This window comes from Sapajus apella, unplaced genomic scaffold, assembly GCF_009761245.1.
Source record: "Sapajus apella isolate SASKATOON/1434 unplaced genomic scaffold, GSC_monkey_1.0 scaffold14, whole genome shotgun sequence".
NCBI lineage: Eukaryota > Metazoa > Chordata > Mammalia > Primates > Cebidae > Sapajus > Sapajus apella.
The window spans coordinates 1,249,621-1,263,489 of record NW_022436954.1 but is presented as its reverse complement, the minus strand read 5'-3'; the positions used below and the strand labels follow the sequence as shown (position 1 = coordinate 1,263,489).

Below are 13,869 nucleotides of genomic sequence, written 5' to 3'. Positions count from 1 at the left end.
GACTGGGTCCTACTGTGCAGTTCCTGAACCAGCTTTCCTATTCAGTTCCCCTTAGCAACCTTTTTCTGACCTTCGCCCAGGAGACCAGCCCATGCTGGATGCCTCATCCAAAGCCCGAGAAACCCCAGAGCTGGCTCCTGGGTGGGGCGATCAATCCCCAGAGGGAGGGCCACAGGGCAGAGGTGAGGGACTGCCCTGGGCAGTGGGTCCCCGCCCCGATCCAGGAGGCCCGATGCCAAGGGAAGTTTGGGGCTCTGGAAGATACAGGCAGGTCCCCCCGGTCCCAGGAAGCCTCCGTGATGGAAGCAGCAGGGCCACTGCCACGTCCCTTCCCAGCACCAGCAAGGGGATGACCTCAGGCTGGGCCTTTGAGCTCATGATGGTCCTTTTCCTATTGGTGATTTTTTAAAATCTGACGTAGGCTGGCGAGCTGGCTCATGCCTGTAATCCCAGCACTTTGGATGATCACCGAGCTCAGGAGTTTAAGACCAGCCCAGGCAGCATAGCAAAACCCCAGCTCTACAAGAAAGACAAAAGTTAAGCGGTCACAGTGGTGCATGCCTGTGGTCCCAGCTACTCGGGAGGCCGAGGTAGGAGGATTCACTGAGCCTGGGAGGTTGAGGCTGCAGTGAGCCATGATTGTCCCACTGTACTCCAGCCTAGGTGACAGGGCAATATTAGCCATAGATAAGTGAACATTCCCATTATTCAAGAGTCCAACACTGAGATTCAGAGCAAAATTTGGAATTCTGCCTTGGGCCCGCTCCTGGCCTCGAGTTCACCCAGGACCATGGAGGGTCCATCCCAAGGGGTCCTCTCATGCATCTGCAGGTGGGGGCCGTGCAGGTGGGCTCACTGGAGGTGGGGCAGCCCAGACCTGTGCAGCTCAGCACAGGGGGCAGTGGGGTCCCCCCACTTGTGGGCTGTGGCTCACAGAGTGCTGACTGGCACTGGGCTCTCTTTGCAGTCATCCAGTTTGGCTTTGTCACCCTGTTTGTCGCCTCCTTCCCCCTGGCCCCGCTGTTTGCACTGCTGAACAACATCATTGAGATCCGCCTGGACGCCAAAAAGTTTGTCACCGAGCTCCGAAGGCCGGTGGTAGTCAGAGCCAAAGACATCGGTGAGTGACCCCGTGGGCTGGGGACCAGCTCCAAGGGTGCGCTCGGTTTGGGAGGGGGGTGCTGCTCTTCAGAAGCTACAGCCAGAGCTGGCCAGGTGTCCCCACTGGGGCTCTTCACTTAGCCTTTCACAGGTAGAGCCTGGGGGCAGGTGACACAAGACCTGCAGGTCCCCACTCTCCCCTCCCACGATGCACTGGTCACAGAGGACGTGTGCAGAGTGAGTCCCAGACATCTGAATGTCTCAACAACCTGCTGCTTTAGGAGGTGCAGGAGACACATTTCCTTTCCAATGGCTGACAGCACCCACCTCTAGCAATTGTGAGACCCCAGTGCCAGGGCGAGAGCAAGGGGAAGGCAGTATTAGCCATTCAGCAAGTGCCCTCCTACGATGCATGTCATGGCATCATTTAATGTTCACAAAAGAGAAAAGGAAGGGCTGGGTGCAGTGGCATGTGCCTGTAGCCCCAGCTACTCGGGAGGCTAGGGTGGGAGGATCTCTTGAGCCCAGGAGTTCTGGGCTGTAGTGCGCTATGCCGATCGGGTGTCCGCACTAGGTTCGGCATCAATATGGGGACCTCCCAGGAGCGAGGGACCACCAGGTTGCCTAAGGAGGGGGGGACCAGCCCAGGTCAGAAACAGAGCAGATCAAAACTCCCATGCTGATCAGTGGTGGGATCACACCTGTGAATACCACTGCACTCCAGCCCGGACAACATAACGAGACCCCGTCTCTAAAAAAAAAAAAAAGAGAGAAAAAAAATGGAAGGAAGGAGCCCACGTCTGTAGACAGGGGAGAACAGTCCAAGTCATCACGAGGCTTGCCTTGGGGATCAAAGCCAAGATGCAGCTCAAGTCCAGCTTGCTGACCCGGTCACTCAGGCACCTTGATCGTGCAGAGGAGGAGTGGGGTTGGGAGAACGCGTATTTACGGGCAGCGTAAAGGATAACTTTGGGCTGAGCACAGTGGCTTGCTCCTATAATCTCACTGCTTTGGGAGGCCAAGGAGGATGGATAGCTTGGGCTCAGGAGTTCAAGACCAGCCTTGGCAATATGGCAAAACCCTGTCTCTACAAAAAATACAAAAATTAGCCAGGCATGATGGTGCATGCCTGTAGTGCCAGCTACTCAGGAGGCTGAGGTGGGAGGATCCGTGAGCCCAGGAAGGTTATGACTGCAGTGAGCTATGCCCACTCCTGGGCAACAGAGTGAGACCCTGCCCCCAAAAAATAAGTTAAATTAGCTGGATGTGGTGGCGCAGACTTGTGGTCCCAGCTACTTGGGAGGCTGAGGCAAGAGGATCGTGTGAGCCCAGGAAGTGAAGGCTGCAGTGAGCTGTGATTGTGCCATTGCACTCCAGCCTGGGCAAAAGAGAGAGACACTGAAAAAAAAAAAAAAAAAAAGAAAGAAAAGGAGGGGGGGGGGGAGGGAGGGAGGGAAGGGAGGAAAAGAAAAATGATAACTTTGTAATAATCAGAGGTGTCAAAAACACAGCAGACTTCCTTGTGGGTTAGAGAGCTCCCTGTTACCAGAGGCATTTAAGCAGAGACAGGGTGACACTGTGTCCCGGAGGGTGAGGGACATGGGAGCCCCATGCAGGCCTCCACCAGAGCCAGCCCTCACAGGAAGGGTGAGCCTATCTTATCCTGTCGTAGGACCCAATTTTCAGGGTGAAAACCAAATTACAAAAACACATGCATTTTATCTCAAATTTCACACAGTTTTAGCTGGCATAGCACCTTTGTACTAATTATTGGAATAAACGAAAGGTAGAATTATGTACTGGGGATTTCACCTTGCCGAAATAAAGATTCCACACCCGCGTGATAAGAAGTTTTGGGTTGGGCTTCTGTAGGCCAAACATCATCTTACAAAAATGCGGGAAGCTGGCGGGGCGCGGTGGCTCACGCCTGTAATCCCAGCACTTTGTGTGGGGCTGAGGTGGGCGGATCACCTGAGGTCAGGAGTTCGAGACCAGCCCGGCCAACATGGAGAAACCCATCTCTACTAAAAATACAAAATTAGCCAGGCGTGGTGGGCTCCTGTAATCCCAGCTATTCAAGAGGCTGAGGCAGGAGAATTGCCTGAACCCGGGAGGCGGAGGTTGCAGTGAGCCATGATCGCACCATTGCACTCCAGCCTGGGCAACAGAGCAAGACTCCATCTCGAAAAAAAAAAAAAAAACAGTGTAAAAGGCCATTTTAGCTGGTGAGACAGGTGAGAAAGAGGCCACCGAAAAACGGGCCACCATGACCATCTCTGCACGTCTGCTCTCAAGAACCAGGTGAGACTGCACGCCGGCTGTGCCCAGGTATACTGCTTTGAAGATCAGTGCCACAGAGCCGCCTGCAACATTAACTTTTCTCGGAAGCTCAGCCTGTTGTGTCCTCCTGGAGGAAGCCCGGGTAAATCCTCCCCAGTCCCACTTTCCCGATAGGAGACCGAGGCTCAGGTGGTAACAGAGCTGACACCAGAGAGCTGAAGCCCTGGACCTCCTGCCTGCATAGAGAGTTTGCTTCTGAAAACCTCACCCTGCACACCAAAGACCCCAAAAGGGGAGCCCTGGGACAGCTCTCCAGGTGTGCCCTGCCATCCTCGGAAATTCTGCAGCTCTCTGTCCCGTGGCAGTAAAGAAAAGAGTGGCCGGCCAGGCGCAGTGGCTCATGCCCATAATCCCAGCAGCGCTTTGGGAGGCCGAGGTGGGTGAATCACGAAGTCAGGAGTTTGAGTTTGAGACCAGCCTGGCCAACATGGTGAAACCCCGGTCTATACTAAAAATACGAAAATTAGCTGGGCATGGTGGCATACGCCTGTAGTCCCAGCTACTCGGGAGGCTGAGACAGGAGAATTGCTTGAACCGGGAGGTGGAGGTTGCAGTGAGTCAAGATCACACCACTGCATGCCAGCCTGGGCAACAGGGCAAGACCAATTCAAAAAAAAAAGAAAGAAAAGAATGTCATCCCATTCCAGCAGGTGTAGCTAAAAGGAGAAAAGAAGGGAGCCACCCACACTGAGTCCTCACAAAGGCCTGAAGCTCGGCCACCTGACAGTACCCCCGCCCCCGCCCCCTGCCACATCATGATGTACGTGTGTTTGCTCTGACACCCTCTGTTTCAAGAAGCTCTGGCTGTCCCCAGATGGTGGCTGGCTGAAGCTTGCAAACCCACCCGGTGAAAGAGCAGCAGCTGGGTGGCCCTGGCTTCCTGCAGCCCCTCTGCAGGCACTGGCATCCCCACCAGCACACGTGCCTCTTTGGACTCTTTGCCCCTGGCTCGCTTTGCCCAGTTCTTACGGATCAGCTACTCACTTCCTGGTTCCTGTCCGCTTGGTTGAAGGCATAATCTGCCGTCCTTCCACGCCTCTGTTTGTGAGTTCCTTAACCGTAACCTTTCCCTGAAGAGACTTTTGTATTCCATCTATGATCCGTGCAGGGGCCCCAGGCAAGCTCCTTGAGAGGACAGAGGGCCCCTCAGGCCCTTGTGACCTGCGCCCCTGGGGCCCTGGGTGGCTGGGAGAAGCCATGCCACAAAGCGCAGGTGCCTTGATCACCCCGCAGTCCGGCAGGTCACAGCGGGGGCCCAGCCCATGCGTGGGAATCCGCTCCAGCTCCCCAGCTCTGGCTTCGACTTCCTGTTCTCCTCCTGGTTCTTCAGAGCCTGGCGGTGGGAAAGCACAGCTGGCATTCCGCTCCCGGGCACTGCATGTGGGCAGAAGTGGTGGCATCGCCAAGCACCTGGCTTTATCTAAGTACCTGCCTGTTCTGTTCTGGGAAATGGGGCTTAGAGCCCCCCCCAGAGTGGGAAAAATTCCTTGGGAAAGAAACCAAGGAATGTACTTGGGGAAGTAAAGATGAGGCAGTTTTCCCCAACAGGACTTTCGTAAAAGAAGCCCATCCAAAGAGTTTCCAAAAGCACAGCATCCCCTTTTACTGACAGATGTCACAAGAGTCAAACTCTGTAAACTATTTGAAGAGATTTACTCTGAGCCAAATCTGAGTGACCATGACCCATGACACAGCCCTCAGGGGTCCTGAGAACATGGGCCCAAGGTGGTCAGGACACAGCTTGGCTTCATACATTTTAGGGAGACATGAAACTTCAATCAGATACATCTAAGCTACACATTAGCTGGGTCCAGAAAGGCGGGACAGGGTGGGGTCCCTTCCAGGTTATAGGTAAATTTTTTTTTTTTTTTTTTTTGAGAAGGAGTTTTGTTCTTGTCACTCAGGCTGGAGTGCAATGGCAAGATGCAACCTCCACCTCCTGGGTTCAAGCGATTCTCCTGCCTCAGCCTCCCGAGTGGCTGGGATTACAGGCGGGCACCACCACACTTGGCTAATTTTGTATTTTTAGTAGAGACAGGGTTTTACCATGTTGGCCAGGCCGGTCTCAAACTCATGGCCTCAGGTGATCTGCCTGCCTCAGCCTCCCAAAGTGCTGGGGTTATAGTTGTGAGCCACCACACCAGGCTATTTTAAAAATTTCTGGTTGTCAGTTGCTTGAAAGAGCTCTTATCGATAGAAAGGAAAGAATGGGTTATGATATGGGTTGTGGAAACCAAGGTTTTATGACACAGATGAAGCCTCCAGGTAACAGGCTTCACAGAGAGGCTGTAAATGTTTAGCACACTGAAGGTTGTGTTGATGTTCACGCTGGTCAGCTTTTCCTGAATTCCAAAAGGGAGGAGGAGATAATGAGGTCTGTCCAACCCCCTCACCCCCACGCCCCGTCACAGCCTGAACCAGTCTTTAAGGCAAACTTGGGGGTGCCCTGGCTGAGATGATGGATTCCATTCCATGATTGGGGGGCTTAGAATTTTGTTTTTGGTTTACAGAGCTCCTCGGAGCATTGAGTCTCACGCTGGAGTGTGTGTCGGACTAACTTGGGGTTCCCAGCCCCACCCCAGGAGAGGTCGATTCCGTGGGCTGGGTCTGGGGTCCCGGTTCTTCATTTCTCACTCAAACACACCCTGCGGATGTGCAGGGCCACACAGAGAGCTGTCTGCCTGGACACAGATATCCCCCAGACCCGCCAGGACAGGCTCCATCCCGGCCCCTGAGGCGGGAAGACCCTGCTCCCAGCTCCGTCTCATCCCGCCTCACCCCTCCCGTTCCCTGTGGTCTCTCTGGGCCCGTTGGGCCATTCCCTGGGCAGACCTCCTTGCCTGCCTGAGTCCTGCCCTTCCACGGCCCTGAGCTCAGGAGCCACCTCCCTCAGGACCCCCACACCCAAAGACCTCAGCCCCCTCCCCAGGCCCACCGCACCTCAGCACCCCGCCTGGGAGGCCTCAAACTCAGAGCGTCAGGGCCACGCGGGCTGCACTCACGTGTGAGACTAAGGCCTGGGACAGTTCTTCATGCCCGCAGACCACTGTGCCCGTTCCCAGATTTCTTGAAACGTTCAACTCTCTAGGGGGGTCTGGGTTTGGATGCAAAGGTGATCCTAACGGGCCGCTGGCGGCAGGGAGGGAGGTCCCTAGGAGGCCCCTGCAGACAGCAGAGCTGCGGTGCACGGCTCGGCCTGCAGGGGGCGCCCCCGGGCACCACAACCAGTTGCCAAGAAGACTCACCACCCAGCCAGGACCAGAGCCAAGGAGCGCCTCAGGATTTTTCATTTTTTTTTAGACAGAGTCTCTCTCTTTTGCCCAGGCTGGAGTGCAATGGTGTGATCTCGGCTCACCACAACCTCCGCCTCCCGGGTTCAAGCGATTCTCCTGTCTCAGCCTCCCCAGTAGCTGGGATGACAGGCATGCGCCACCACGCCCAGCTAATTTTTGTATTTTTAGTAGAGAAGGGATTTTGCCATGTTGGCCGGGCTGGTCTTGAACTCCTGACCTCAGGTGATCCACCCGCCTCAGCCTCCCAAAGTGCTGGGATTACAGGCATGTGCCACTGCGCCCAGCCTCGATTTTTTAAAATACATTTTCCTGGTTTATAAGCACCAGTCTGTATTTTTAAGCAGTAGGCAAGCACAACAAAATGGCCATCCAGCCTCAACGGGGCCTGCCTGGACCGCTCTGCCGCCTCTGCTCCTGCGCCAGAGTCTGCTTGGAAAGGGCTTCCTGCGCTCATGCAGTCACTCAGCAAACATTTACCCAGCAGCACCCACCCCATGTGCCAGACCCCAAGCTAGACACAGAGCTACAAGGATGTGCAACTCGCAGCCTGCCCTAGGAGCTCTGAGTCGAGCCCTCAGCCCTGACACCCGACCAGGAGAAGCTGGGCAGGAAGCGTTTCCACTCCCGAGGGAGTGCTTCACTGCTGACTTTGTAGGGCGGTGCCATCCAACCCTCATGTGCGTTCCCAGCTGCTTTCTTCAGGATGGGTAACCCTAGGGCCGCTAGTGCGCAGAGCCCACGTGACTGCCCCGCCACCCGCTCCGGCAGAAAAATAAAGTCAGGAGCGCTGCACTCATGCGAAAGACCACGCAGAGCTATAGTAAACTCCTCGTCTGGGATTAGACGATGGCCCCTATGGCCCCAGGACTGGAGACAGGTGGCAGGGGGGTGTGACTGTCACTTCTCAAATTGCCCGCCAGCAATGGCTTGCAGTGGGTATTCTCTCTTTTCTTGAGACAGAGCCTTGCTCTGTCGCCCAGGCTAGAGTGCAATGGCATGATCTCGGCTCACCACAACCTCCACCTCCCTGGCTCAAGCGATTCTCCTGCCTCAGCCTCCCGAGTAGCTGGGATTACAGGCGCGCGCCACCAAGCCCGGCTAATTTTTGTATTTTTAGTCGAGATGGAGTTTCGCCATGTTGGCGAGGCTGGTCTCAAACTCCTGGTCTCAAGTCATCTGCCCACCTCAGCCTCCCAAGATGCTGGGATTACAGGCATGAGCCGCCACATCCAGTCCGCAGTGGGGATTTCTGATTGATGATGATTGTGACTGTGGTCTCTCATTGAATTGGCACTGGCTGGGGCCAGGGGGCGAGAGAGCTTGCCTGGGAGATTTCACCTGAGCCCATGGTTTCTAGCTCTGGGCCACACAGGGGGCCTGAACTCTTGCTGCCTTTGCAGGCCTCCAGCATGCACCCCAAAAACAGGGACTGGGATACTCCCCTCGGCTACTCGGGCAGAAGCACCATGTACAGCTCTCCCTGCAGCCCCCTGCACAGGTAGAAAGTCCATCTGCCCCATCCTGGCCCTTTCTGATGAGTGCTGGGTATCGCCCACCTCAGAGCCAGCCCAGGGCAAGGAGAGCAGACCCAGGACAGGCTCCCAACCCCACCGCTACGCACAGCAGTGCTGGGCATGGGAGGGCGCAATCAGGGTGGGCAGGGGTCAGCCCAGGACATGGGACCATTTCCAGAATTGCAACACTGAGACCCTGCTTCCTGGACCATTGAGGCTTCCTTCCTGGGCCCTGCTAGTTCTCATAGCAGCTGGGAAGATGGATGGAGAGGCCACGAGTCCCCGGCGCTGTGTGGTGCTGCTCCTGTTCATCTGTGATGTGGTGCAACCCTGTGTCTTGGAGTTAAGAGAGCAAGGAGGTGTCCAGATGGGGAACGGCTCGATCTGCCCTGCTGTGGCCTCAGTGCCACCAGCCGGGGGCCTGGCCCTGTCTTTAATTGCAAACCCATGTCTGGTCTCGCCCTAAATACAGGAATCCTCCAGCAGAGCTTTAGGAGCTCCACCCCAGTTGAATCTTTGACACTTTAGGGGGGGAAAAAAAAGGTTTCATCTAAGCCAATTAGTATTTAAACAGGTTCGTGGGGAGATCTGCAGAACCCCTCAGGGACCAGCTGTTTTTAAGCACCTCTTTGAGAAGCTGGTGAGCTTGTCGGAAAGGCTGGTGCACGCCAGGCCCTGGCCCTGACCTGGCTTCCTCAGGACCTCAGCAAATGATTCCCGGTTGCTGTGAGAAGGAACAAGCCTGGCCCCTGAAAGGGTGGTCCCCTCAGGCTGCTGCCTGGTGGCTGCAGTCACTGAGAGTCTGGGGCACTTTAAAACTGTGACTTTTTCTTCCCACAGGAATCTGGTACAATATCCTCAGAGGCATTGGGAAGCTTGCTGTCATTATCAATGTAAGTGACATCAGGGACCTCGGTGGAATGGAAGTCCTGGCTGAGCTGCCAGGCAGCCGGGGGCCCCTCTGAGAAGACGCTGGGCATAGATCTTCCACCTCCAGCCACGGTTCGGCCCCCGGCTGCCAGGCCTCTCTAGTTATAAATGTCCCTTGACCACGTGGAGTCGGGAGGGTGGGCTCTGAGGAGGCATAGCAAATTCTCATCAACGTTTTTCTGCAAGTTTTTAATTTTTTTAATTTTTTTTCTGAGACAGAGTCTCACTCTGCGGTCCAGGCTGCAGCGCAGTGGCGCCATCTCGGCTCACTGCAACCTCCAAGTAGCTGGGATTACAGGCCCACACCACCATGCCCGGCTAACTTTTGTATTTTTAGCAGAGACAGGGTTTGACATGTTGACCGGGCTGGTCTCGAACTGACCTCAGGTGGTCCGCCCTCGGCCTCCCTCACAAAGTGCTGGGGTGACAGGCATGAGCCACTGCACCCAGCGTTTCTGCAAGCTTTGAGCAAAATTATTTACCTTGCCCACCTTGGCCCCTAAGTCCACTGAGAATAAGCAAGAGGCAGAGATAGGAAGGAAGACACAGAGGGAGACACAGATTCCTCACTGGTAATCTTTCTGTTCTCTGATTTAAAGAAAACAAAGTTGATTTTTCTCCTTAATCTAAAACATATGGCTGCTTTGTGGAGGTTTGGGAGATGCTGAAACAGAGCGAGAAAGGAGCGCTTGTCAGCCTCACACACAGCTCTGCTGAGAATCAGTGCTCCAGGCCCCTCAGCCTCCTCCCCAGCCTGGCGGCCCCTTCGGGCCTCTCCTATCCCCAGGACTGCAGGCTAGGGTGGCCCGGCCCTCGGCCTTCCCCATCAGGGTCTGCCTGGCTCTGCCCATGGCCTGGATCTCCTGGGTTTAGCTGTGTCCAGCTGTCCCCAGCACATACTTCAAGCCCAAGGCTGTGTCCCAGGCATGAGAACCCCAGGCAGCCACAGGGAGTCCACTGTTGCAGGGCCCCGTGGCTCTCATCCCTTCTACCCTCCAGCTGAGCCAAATCGTCCCCACCGAAAGGTGACACCATGCACATGCGGGATGGTGGGATGGCTCCCCAGGGCTGACAGTCAATGCCTTTGCAAGGCCAGGATGCCAAGTCAGGGACTCAGCCCTGGAGAAGGGCCCCTCAGAGCCCTCGGACAGCGCCCTTTCCCAGCGGGCAACCCCTTCTGCCAGGCACGTGCTCCCACCACATGATAGAGGCAGAGTGTGCACGCGGGGACGGCTCCTTACCCCACCCAGACAAGGGAGCGCAGGGCCCTGAGGCAGGGGCTGCGCTGTGCTGGGTTGTGAGGCTGGGAACAGAGGTGCATCGTCTCTGCAACAAGTGGGTGCCGTGAGCAGCTACAGAACACAGGGGCACCTCCTGAGGACAACAGCAGCGAGAACAGGCCGGGCGCGGCACCTCACGCCTGTAATCTCCGCACTTTCGGAAGCTGAGGCAGGAGGATTGCTTGAGGCCAGAAGTTCAAGACCAGCTTGGCCAACATAATGAAACATAGTGAGACCTTGTCTCTCAAAAAAAAAAAAAGATAACAGGTGACATTCATGAGGCACCTAGAATGTGCTAGACCCTGCTAAGCTCTTTCCACACACCAGCCCATGCGTCTGCACACAGCCTTTGGACGTGGGGACTGTTACAGCACCAGAGGCACAGAGAGGTTAGGTGATTTGCCCAGGGCCACACAGCCACGTGAGAGGCAGCCGCTGGGCCTCCGATTCCTCTTTTGTAAGTGTACCAGCCGCAGCCCGGGCTGTAACAGAATGAGCTGGGGGAGGACCTGACAGCCTGCAAAGCACTTTCCCTTCCTGCCTCATTCCCTTCTCCAACAAGCCCAGAGGCACTTCGCATACATGGCGTGGGTGTTGTTAGCCCTGTTTTGACAAGAAGAAAATGGAGGCACAGAGAGGTTGGGTGATTTGCCAGAGGCCACACAGCCAGCAAAAGGCTTCCAGCGTCCGCCTGGCACCTTCGCTTCTAGGAGTGTGCTGTCCCTGGCCCCCAGGTGCTCTCCTTCAGCTGCCAGGGGGCTGAGAGGAGTGCCCCCGACCCTGCATCCATTCAGTCCACATGCCAAAGCTGTGCGGCTACAGTCCCCTCCAGGGGCAGCAGCACGTGGCCGGGGCCCAGTGTGGCTATGGATGGGTCACCCCTTGTTGCAGCCAGCCCTCCTGTGCCCAGTCTGGGGGTCCCCCTCACTGCCATGTCCCCTGCGCAGGCCTTCGTGATCTCCTTCACGTCCGACTTCATCCCACGCCTGGTGTACCTGTACATGTACAGTAAGGACGGGACCATGCACGGCTTCGTCAACCACACCCTCTCCTCCTTCAACGTCAGCGACTTCCAGAACGGCACAGCCCCCAACGACCCCCTGGACCTGGGCTACGAGGTGCAGATCTGCAGGTACTGCTCTCAAGCCCCTCTCTTTGAAAAGCCACGTTTAGTGAGTTTCTGGGAGAGCCCGGCTTTGGGCGGGGCTCAAATCAGGGCAAGTCATGAAACAACTCAAACTTGCTTAAAAAGAGAAAAAAAAAAAAAAAAAGGCTGGTGCAGTGGCTCACACCCGTAATCCCAGCGCTTTGCGGGGGCCAGGCAGGAGGATCGCTTGAGCCCAGGAGTTGGAGACCAGCCTGAGCCACACAGTGAGCCCCCCATCTCTGCAAAAAAATGTTTAAATAGCCAGGACTTGTGGCACACATCTGTAGTTCTAGCTACTTGGGAGGCTGAGGTGGGAGGATAGATTGAGCCTAGGAATTTGAGGCTACAGAGAGCTATGTCACATCACTGCAGTCCAGCCTGGGCAACAGAGTGAGACCCTATCTATAATTTCAAAAAATCGATAAAATGAATAAAAAGATGCCTGAGGGGAGGAAATTAGAGGTGATTTACCAGTTCCTATAACTAAGAAGCCCAGGATAGCTTCAGGCATGGCTGGATCCAGGAGCTACAGTTTGCCATCAGGCTCCACTCTGGCACTGCCCCTCCGCTTTGATTTCCTCTGTCTGCATTGTTCTCTTGCTGGTGGAAAGGGTTCCCTGCAGCTCCTGGCTTATATCCTCTCCGCTCTGCAGCCCCTGTGGAAAGATCTCCTGTTTCCCAGTAGTCAGCAAACGTCCAGGGACTGAGTCTTACTGGCCCATCTTGGGTCAGATGTCCATTCCTGAACCAACCACTATTGCCACCAGGAGGAGGGCTCATCTTGGCTTGGTCTGGGTCACGTGCCAGGGTGTGAAGTCATAGAGAATTGGGGGGTCCTAAGAAAAACTGGGGCGCTGTGACTTGAAGAGGAGACAGGTGCCAGCAGACAAAGCCTTGAGCACACAGTGAAGAGGGACGAGCTGGCACGTGTGGCTTCTGACACTGGGAGGCCAGGGCTGCTCGTCCCCGTGGGAAAAAGGGTTATGCAACTTCTGCCTAGCCCAGCAGCTGGCACCAGAGCTGTGGCCCAGCCCGATCCCATCTCAGGGTTTGGCAGCACAGTGCTGAACAGGCCCTCGGAAACTCCCATCCAGCTTCCTCCAGAAATCAAGCTCCGCAGGAAAGGGCCCTTTCTGTTGGGCATCCCCCGGAATTCTCCATCCCTGGAGTGGGGTCTGGCACATAGTAGTTGGTCAGTAAATGCTTATGACACGAGGAAGTGAGGGAATGCCCAGACTGAGGCCCAGAGAGGTCAAGTGATTACCCAGGGGACACACAGCAAGGGGGTAGTTTGAGAGGGCGAGCACCAGGGATGAGGGTCCAGGCGAGGGCTATGCCTGCAGAGCCAGCTGGTTCCTCTCCTGGCCTCCCTGACTGACCTTTTAGTGACCAGCAAGGGCACACCTGCAGCTCAGCCCCCAGCAACGCTGCCCCTAGTGGGGGCATTTCTGTCCAGCTTTGGGAAGCTTTTCCAATGCAGGGTGGGGATGTCAGCTCCATTCAAGCCGAGTTCCAGCTGGTGTGTGGCATGCCCCAGGTTTGGGGAGCTGTGGAGGGAGGAGGGAGGCCCTAGGCGGAGACCTCACCCTGCTCCCACAGACCCTGGGCATCCCTGGGTCTCTGCGAAAAGAGGAAGGGGCTGGGGAGAACAGAAGCACGAGCAGTGTCACGAACGGGGTGAGCCTCCCTCCTGAGGCTCCAGTCATTTCCATTGAAGAGCCAAGGTCAGTGGCAGGACATCGGGGGAAGGGGCGTGAGTGAGCTGGACCCTCCAAGCCCGGAATCCGTCCGCCACATCAAACTAAAGCTGGTAACTTGAGAGCCAGGGCAGCCCGTGTTCTTTAGAGATAAGGAGGTGAGGCGGTGCAGCAGCCCCAGAAGAGGAAGAGGAGAAGCCGCCCCAGACCTGGGTGGGGGGGCCGGGCCGGGCCGGCTGCCTGACAGGCCCCTGCCTGCACCAATAATATGTTTAGCTTCGTTCTTCCGCAAACGTTTGATAAACTGTTTGTTACTTTGATCGAATGTTCAGGGTTTTGTTTTGTTGGGTTTTTTGGTGTGTTGTTTGGTTTGCATTTTCTTTTTTTCCTTTTTGAAACAGAGTCTCACCCTGTCACCCAGGCTGGAGTGCAGTGGTACCATCTCGGCTCACTGCAGCCTCTGCCTCCCGGGTTCAAGCGATTCCCCTGCCTCAGCCTCCCGAGTAGCTGGGACTACAGGCACCCACCACCACACCCAGCTAATTTTTGTATTTTTAGTAGAGACCA

The 13,869-nt window shown here is 55.8% G+C and overlaps 1 protein-coding gene across 10 annotated transcripts in view; it reads left to right on the top strand.

The window, feature by feature from the left end:
• Positions 1 to 13,869, top strand: part of ANO1 (anoctamin 1) — a 205,658-nt gene that overhangs the window by 185,793 nt on the left and 5,996 nt on the right. For all 10 annotated transcript variants that reach the window (XM_032282524.1, XM_032282528.1, XM_032282525.1 and 7 more), the window contains 3 exons: positions 968 to 1,120; positions 9,089 to 9,141; positions 11,406 to 11,590. In XM_032282524.1, the coding sequence (XP_032138415.1) occupies positions 968 to 1,120; positions 9,089 to 9,141; positions 11,406 to 11,590 (391 nt within the window). The remainder of the gene's footprint in view (positions 1 to 967; positions 1,121 to 9,088; positions 9,142 to 11,405; positions 11,591 to 13,869) is intronic.